Source organism: Octodon degus, unplaced genomic scaffold (genome assembly GCF_000260255.1).
Source record: "Octodon degus isolate 3935 unplaced genomic scaffold, OctDeg1.0 scaffold00027, whole genome shotgun sequence".
Taxonomy (NCBI): domain Eukaryota; kingdom Metazoa; phylum Chordata; class Mammalia; order Rodentia; family Octodontidae; genus Octodon; species Octodon degus.
In genome coordinates this window covers 11,318,193-11,326,576 of record NW_004524603.1, presented here as the reverse complement: position 1 = coordinate 11,326,576, position 8,384 = coordinate 11,318,193, and the positions used below count along the sequence as shown (strand labels likewise).

The 8,384-nt window shown below is 52.7% G+C and overlaps 1 protein-coding gene across 1 annotated transcript; it reads right to left on the bottom strand.

Moving 5' to 3' along the window:
- Positions 1–2,978: 2,978 nt before the first annotated feature.
- On the bottom strand, positions 2,979–7,628 carry Nobox (NOBOX oogenesis homeobox). The gene is given in 8 exon segments (XM_012514196.1): positions 2,979–3,298; positions 3,858–4,150; positions 4,291–4,513; positions 4,743–4,828; positions 5,078–5,200; positions 5,307–5,463; positions 5,987–6,520; positions 7,592–7,628. Coding segments are annotated over 8 exon segments (1,773 nt in total).
- Positions 7,629–8,384: the final 756 nt, after the last annotated feature.

Here is an 8,384-nt window from a genome sequence, read left to right as displayed (position 1 = left end):
AATTTTTACCTTTTCTGTTCTTATAGGCTTTGACCTAAGAATTACTGATGGATATGGGTTAATTATCTCATGATTTTTATGTATACTTTTTTCTTTTTTGTATTTAGTACAAGGTCTCACTACACAGATCAGACTTGTAGTGATTCTCCTGCTTACGGCTTCCCAAGATCTGGGATTACGGATGTGCACCACCATGCCCAGTCTCAACTGCTGTCTCAGCACACCCCTGGGATGGGGCCAGCATGGCAGAATGGGGATTGGATCCCCGGCCCCTGCATCTGCCTAAGTAGGCACTTTAACCCACTGAGCTATCTGGCCGGCCCCTGTGCACACTTTTCAATAAACTTACAATTTTTTGGATGCCTAGAATGAAATCCTATGTCCACAAATACTGTACTAAATGATAATGGAATGATCTGAACCAATAGCCCTCAAAGCCTAACCACAGGAAGCTTGGGGCTTCTAAAGGAGTTCCATTCCAGGAGAATATTTGTAAGTTGGTTTGTTTGCAAATTCAACAAAGTAAATGGTATACGCCTTTGACAGAAGCATACAATAGAAATGCAAATTAGAACAACACTGTGAGATTCCACCTCGCTGCAGACAAAATGGCTATCATCAAGAAGTTAGCCAGTAACAAATGCTGGAGAGGCTGCGGAGAAAAAGGAGCCCTTCTGCACTGCTGGTGGAGGCGCAGACTGGTACAACCACTACAGGAATCAGTGTGGAGATTCCTTCAAAAGCTGTGGTTGAAGGTCTCATTCAAGCCAGTTATTCCCCTCCTGGGTATTTTTCTAGAAGAACTGAAAGCCTCATACCACAGCAATATATGTGCACACATGTTTATAGCAGTGCAATTTGTCAAAGCTAAATCCTGGAAACAACCCAGATGCCCATCAACTGAAGAAAGGATAAGGATGTGGTATTCTTACATGATGGGGTATTATTCAGCTATAAAACAAGATAAACTTGAGTCTTTTATTGGTAAATGGATGCAATGAGAGAACATACTCTTAAGTGAAATAAATCAGTCCCGCAAGTGCAAATATATTGTCTCCTTAATGTGAGAACCTGAAAGAGAAAAATGAAATATGAAAGGTACACTAGACACTGAGAAAAGGGAGTAAACATTTAAAAGGAAAGAGTTACTGGGTTGAGGAGGACAGGAGAGGGAGTGGGGGAAAAAGAACTATCTGCGTATGTAAGCAGGATGGTTGGACAACTGTACTGTGCACTCTGCTGGTCTATGGAAAGAAGCAGTTAATGCTTTGTTTCATCTCCATTTTTAAATTGTGTATATTTTTTATATTTAGTACAAGGTGTACAGGGTCTCTCTACACAGATTGGACTTGTAGTGATCCTGTTTTTCAGCCTTCCAAGCACTGGGATTACAGACACACACCACTCCGCCCAGTCTTAATCGCTGTCTCAGAGTGCCCTGGGGGTGGGGCTGGCAAGGCAGGCTGGGGATCAAACCCCTGGCCCCCGCAGCTGCTTAAGCAGGTGCTTTAATCTGCTGAGCTATCTGCCTGGTCCTTTCTCTTAATTCCCTATACATTTCTTTTTTTCTTCCTTCCAATTTACCTGCATATCTCTGGTAATATGAATAACTGGTTGGAAGACAACACTATGTATTGTAACAAATACTGTGAAATTCATATTACTTTGTTAAGTGAAATTCTGTATCACTTATTTTTCTGTTTTAATTCTAACTTGTATTTAAAAAAGAAACATACGATATAAAGCGTAAAAAACAAACAAACATACACACACTATCACACGGTACAGTAACACACACCAGCACAACCATGACCTTGTCAGCAGATATCGCCAATTTGTTTACATCTACTGATGTCCCCAATGCCAGGCCCTTTCGTAGCTGTGAAAGTTTGCGACGCAAAGGTTTGTAAGTCAAGGACTTACTGTGTTTCAACACTGCCTGGCTGTAGATGTGGGACCCTAACTGCATGCCCAACTATCTGGGCTCTTAGCAAACATTTCTCATCCTTGTTGTCTCTTGCACCCTCAGCCCCTCCCGAAGCTCCTGAGAGTAGCTCCCAATCCCACAGGGCAAAAGAAATTAATAAAAGCAGCCAACTACGGTTCATTGGCAAAAATTAACTAAGGACCAGTGATTATTTCGGGTGACTTCTCATGGTGCCTAGCAATGCGTCACTTGATGCCTTGGCAAGCTGGAGTAGAGGAGACGGGGAAGACTCTGGATTCCTCATCCCCATCCGGTGAAGTCTGGGCCAACAGTCCAGGGTACTGAAGCTCCGCCCGGTGAAGGAAGAAAGTATGTGGCTATCTTTGTTTGGGTTGCCCCCCACCCCTCCCTCCTTCTCTCCCCTCATTATAAGAAGAGCTTTGGGGAAAGAACGCCTGACTGCAAATGGCCTCAGCATCCTCTTGCCTTGCCATGCATAGGACCCAAATTTTACAAAGAGCGCCAGACTCAGGTTCAGTTTTGGGTTTGGGAATAGAACACAGCTGAATGGTAAGATGGAAAGAAAAGCTCACAATGCCCAGGTCCTCCATCAGTGGCGAGAAGGGCTGGGGACAACGGTAGGCTCCGTGTTCTTGTACCCAGTAGAGACCTCTCCCGTCAAGCCCATCGAGCAATGGGCCAGTTTGTGGGTAAAACACAGAGCTCTTCACTAGCCGAGGGAGAAGATGCACAGAGAAAAGCCCAGTGGTGGACTGCTTTATTGCATACAGTGACACACTAGCTCAGTGTCTACAGAGACGAGGAAACAAACTGCTAACAACAGTAACACAGGCTTCTCTGCATGACCAGGGTATATAGGCACGGGGTGAAGGGTAGGGCCTGCGCGTTTCCTCTTCTAGAGAATGCCCAGCAAGAAAGACAAACCCACAGTCAAGCAAGGGTTGGCCTCAGTCCACAGTCCTCTGTGTTCGCAGCCTTCCAATCACACTCCTCCATGTGGTGCCCCACTCCTGCACCACCATGGACCCCATCACTCTTTGGCCACCAATGAGGGGACCTGGCTATTCTTATCTTCCTCTCTGGCCTCTGCTGGTACCCTGGGCTGTTCCAGGGCAGAGGCAGCCTGCTCCTCCTGCACCTTGCTAGGGAGGGGTCCAGGTCCCGGTTTGGCCCTTTCTGGCAGCTGGGTGAACGCTGGTGAAGGCTGACTGCTGGTAGCCGGGGTGCAGACAGGTGCAAATAGGTCAGAGAAGTAGCTGTCTCCTCCTGGGGGGTGCCCCGGAGTCTGTGTGCAGAACGGGCCCGGGAAGGGCAGTTCGGGCAGATAGGGGTCACTCCAGGGGATGGTGCCTGTGGAGTCAAAGGGTAGAGGTGTCCCTGGGTGACCAAGTAGCAGACATCCTTCAGTGTGTTCTGAAAAAGACTGCCCTCATCCCTGTCCGGGGAGCCACAGCCCAGGATCCCAGTGCAATTCCTGGCATCCAGGTTCTGTGGTTTGGTCAGGCAAAGTCCCATGTAGGCCCTCAGGAGGTAGGGAACCACCTGGACCTGAGGGCCTACATGGGATCCTCCACCAGCTAGAATTGAGTAAATGAGGTATGCATTGGGATTTTAAAAGTGCAAAGTGACCCTGCAGAACACTAATAAAAGTTGCCATCTACCGTGACAAGAAGTATCGCCACTCACATCATTGCTAATCCCCACCAAATCCGTGATATTGGGACTCTTAATCCTACTCTTGTCTGACAGACTCAGGAGCATTATGACTGGCTCAGCTGTACCAGATGAAGTGGATTTGCTTCCCATGCATGCCTTAGCCTCAGTCTAACCCTCCAGAGTGCAAGGCTCTCTGCCCCCCTCACGCCTTCCTCAATCCCAACGGGCACTTCCTTTTCTAGCCCCCACTCACCCATATTCCCAGCAGATGGCTGCTGCAGCAGGATCTGCCCCGAGGGGGGCCCTGGGCAGAAGCTCTGTGATGGGCCCCCAGCAGAGCCACAAGGAAATGAAAAGAGTGTATCTTCTGGTGGTGGAAATGACAGGGAGCCCGGCATGGGGAAGGGCAAGGGTGGCAGGTAGGGCAGATGGGGCTGGTGGCCTTGGAACAGCTGGCTTGGTGGAGGCTGGGAGAACTGGTAGCTTGGCTGGTAATCCTGGGACTCCAGGTCTTCCAAATACGAGAAGGTATGTGGTGGGGTGATGCTATGGGTGACAGGGGAGGGTTCAGTGAGGTGCAGAGATGGCCTCCAATGTTCCCCCTTCCTGACCCCATCTTGGCAGACACCCCAACATGCAACAACATCCTCTCAAGGTGACCCAGGTTGCTTTCTCAGGCCCCATACCTTGTCCCCCAGGGGCCGTCCCTGTGGCTTTGGTGACTGACAGGGGCATCCATCAGCAGAGGCATTAATTGTGGGGTGTGGACAGGGCCCAGAGGAAAAGGAAAGTTGGTTCTCTGCAGAGGTGGAGGGCTGAAGAGCGGTGGGCTCACTGCTACCCTCTTAGCACCCTCAGTCTGTTGGATGGGGGCCAAGGCCTGGTCTGAGGTCAGCAGCATGGGGGGCTCTAGGAACAGCAGACAAAAAGGAAACCCAAGAATCAGAAGATGGGACTCAATCCTGGGATGCAGAGGGTCCACTTTATGTAATGCCCAGGTTGCTTTGAACGGGACCCTGTGGCCCAAACCCCTGAGAACCTCCATGCACCCCTACCTCTTCCAGCAGGCACCCTCTGTTGTCCCTGTCTTTGTAGTTTCCAGATCCTCCCAGTGAGCCCTCTGAAGGACAGAGCTCACCTGGAAAGGTATCCAGAGGTGGTTCCAGAGGGAATGCGCCAGGCTCTGGGTCCAGGGGCACAGCAGGTAGGGTCTCAGCGGTGGAGCTGGAGGCGGAGAGAAGCAAGGCCTCAGCTGGGGGTTCTCTAGATGTGGACCACAGCCTCGGGACAGGGTCAGGACACAGGGCCCCACAAGTCTGCCTTCCACAGGGCACCCACCATTTCCTAGCATTCTAGTCAAACCCTCTACATACCAGCCAGGTTCCCAGGATACAAGCCCAGCCTCCATGTCTCTCCAGGATTGAGTTGCCTGCTGGGGAGGGCAGGACAGGAAGGCAGGAAGAGGACACTTACCTGCCTTGACTGCTAGCAGGGGCAGCAGTGTTGTCCTGTTTTTCCTTCCCATTCAGTTTCTCTAGTTTTCGCCACTTTGCCCTGCGATTCTGGAACCACACCTGCAGGGCAAGGGGCTCTGAGCTTGCCTGGATGGCACGACATGGGTTATAGGATGGGGACGCAACTTTCCCATTTTTTCAGCTGCCTGTCTGCTAGCATGGTTTTATCAAAAGGTCAGTATGGTGGCCTCCTCTTTGAGCTGTCCCCTCCCTGCATGGCCTAGCCAGTCCCCCTTACCATGATGCGCTGGGGGTTGACCCCCACCATCTGGGCAATCTCCCGACGCTTGTCACTGTCAGGATAGTGGTCCTCTTGGAAAACCCTCTCTAGCTCCTCCAGCTGGTCTGGAAGCAGGGGATTGAACATGAGTTTCACGAGGAGAGACGATGCCTACCATCCGCACTCCCAAGGCTCCACAGCGAGGCTCCCCAGTGCGCCAGGCTTTCACTTGCTCTTGGGCACTGTCCAGAGACCTGTACGGCTTTACTTTCCTGACTTCATGCTTTTTTTTTTTTTTTCCCCATGGTACTAGGAACTGACTCTAGGGCTTTCCCAAAGAGTTCCATCCCTAAGGCTTTTATTGTGAATCAATGTCTTGCTAAATCATTAGATGCCCTGGATGAGCTTGACCTTGTGGTCTTCCTGCCTTCACCTCAGAGAGCTGGGATTACAGGCATGTACCACCACAGCCTCCTCCAACCTTACTTTCTGACTCAACAACACAGCCTGGCCCTTGGTCCTAAGAGTGGGATTAAGAACAAAATAACATCCAGACTAAGCACAGCCTTTGGTCTCCTGGGACACTGTTCTCTTTTGAGCTCTACCCTCTTTCGCAGAGGTCACCTGATTTCTTCTGTGGGGACTCACCTGAGCGGTAGAGGGTTCGAGTCTTTTTCCGAACTTGGCAGGTCGCTTCCGGGGGCCCCTTGTTCTGCTCTGTGTTTGGGTTGTTCTGGGCCAGGGTGTTGAGTAGGTTGGCCAGGTGGCAGGGGCCCCGGCCTGACCCACAAGGCACAGGGTTGTGCTTGGTCCGGGTTGAGTGACTGCTACTGGGAGGTGCTGCAGATGCTGGACCCAGGGTGCTGGGCCTCTTCTGCTTTCCAGGGGCTGGTGAGTGGGGCCTCTTTCCAAGCTTGTACTCCCCATGAGGTTGCACTTTGGATGGGATCTGGGATCTGTCCTTGGGCAGAGGCCTGGAACTCAGGGCCTGGCGCCCACTACCGGCCTGAGCCTGTGCCAGCTCTCCACATGCCTCTGACTGCGTTTTTGCAGAGGGGGTGCGAGGCAGTGGCGGCTTCTCTCTCTGGGCATCCTCACTGTAGCTGGCTGGGCCCTGCCGCTGTTCCCTGTCCTCCAGCCTGGCAGCCGGCTTCGGGCCTCCACCTTCCTGGCCTGCAGGAGCTGCACGGGGCGTGAGGGAGGGAGGAAAGAGGCCTGGCTGGAAGGAAGCTCTGCTTCCTGGCCTGCAGGGGCTCTGACGTTGGGTCCCGAGCTTTCTTTTGCTTATCTGTCAAATGGGCTCACAATTCCAGACTTGCCTTTCCAGCTCCTGGGTTGGCAGGATCAAATTAGGTAACCCAGCTGCCTTGCAAAAACATAACAAATACATGCAGCCAGGTATGGTGGCGCACCCCTGTAACCCCAGCGCTAGGGAGATGGAGGCAGGAGGATCGCTGTGAATTTGAGACCAGTCTGGTCTACAAAGTGAGCTGAGGGCCAGCCTGAACTGCATAACGAGACTCTGTCTCAATAAAACAAACTAAATAATAGATGAATAAATAGCAAATATGCCCAACTCAGAGGGGTCCTTGGCCCCGGGTTGGAAGGCAAGCTGGTGAGGAAGCACCTTCTAGCGACCAGAGCTGGAGGCTGGCACCTAACCCTGTGAGGAAGACCAACGAGTCTCCAGGTTCCTTGGCACAGGGGCACTGTGCTCTAGTTGTTTCTGGGGTCGCTCGGGCTTGTAGACACCCCCCCCATCATTTCCAGCGAAACCCGGGAATTGAAAAATTAGCGCTAACCAGAGACTGAGTGAGGCCTTTGGATTTAAACGGAAGCCTGACAACACATTGTGTCCTAAGAAGTTCCTTTCTAAGCAGAACTAAGGCAGTAAGTTGGTGCTACTGCCCGATTTCCTTGGGCACACACGAGACCCGCTTTGCAGAAGCTGGACTGGGGCTGGTGGAGGAGTGGCAGGAAAGGGTGGGGGACATGTCCGGGAGTGGCCCTTAATCTGGTACAGTCAAGTAGGCGCTTAACAGACACGTTCTTGGTGGCAGTGACCTGCCCTAGTGAGAAAAGATGACTGATGTCAGAACTCAGTCTCCAGGACTGGAGCTCCCGGGCCAGCGCCCCGGGCCCTGAGCCCTAGACCCTGCCAAGAGGGGATCGAAACCCCAAAGAGGCGAGGCTGCTACCCAGCTCAGGGCCTCCTTGGGCCCCTAGGCAGCGACAGCCCCTTGGTGTGCTCACCCCTCAGCTCCGCACACGGCCCCCGCGTGACCTCCATGACTGACTCCACGCCGCTGCCCCCCAACCCAGGCGCGGCCTAATGAAGCTTCGCGGGCAGCGGGCAGGTGCGCGGGCACGGGCAGGGAGCCGAGCTCGGGCCCCTCTCCCCACCCCGGGGCACGGCCCACTCCTCCCGCGTGCAGCTGTAGCAGCCCCTCCCCCGCCCGAGGCTGCAGGTGCGGAGTCCAAAGGGAAGGTGAGGCCCTGCACGGCCTCCGTCCAGGGTCCTCGGATGCGTAAGTGTCCCCACTGTGTTCCCTCAGGTCTCCCCAAGCCTTGGGACTCGGAACCCCCGAGGCCACCCCAGATCTCAGGGTCCTTGCGGCTCAGAGATCCGGAGGACTCCGCAGGTAAAGGATTCCCACTGCTGCCTGCCTTGGGCATGGGGAGGTCCAGCTTCTCTGGGAAGCACCAGGCGGGTTTTGCAGGGATTTTATGGTGCGAGTCATTGGGATTTCGAGTTTTCCGAGTTTCTTGGCCACTTTTCAAAGACGAAAAATTGAGAATTGGAAAGCGCTAACTCCCTGCTCTCGCCTGCCAGGCAAAACAGGTGCTTGGCTCTGGCGGTGGAGCGCGTGGTCCTGAGCGGACACAGGTGCTTTGCATCTAGGGTTTGGGCAGATCTGGACACCAGGTGCTGTGATGTTGTATAATGGGCTCTCGGTACATTCTGCGGCCTTAGAGAAGCATGTGGAGGATTGTGAGAATTTTGCTTCTTTCTGAAACATCGAAATGAAAACTACTCAGAAGGACG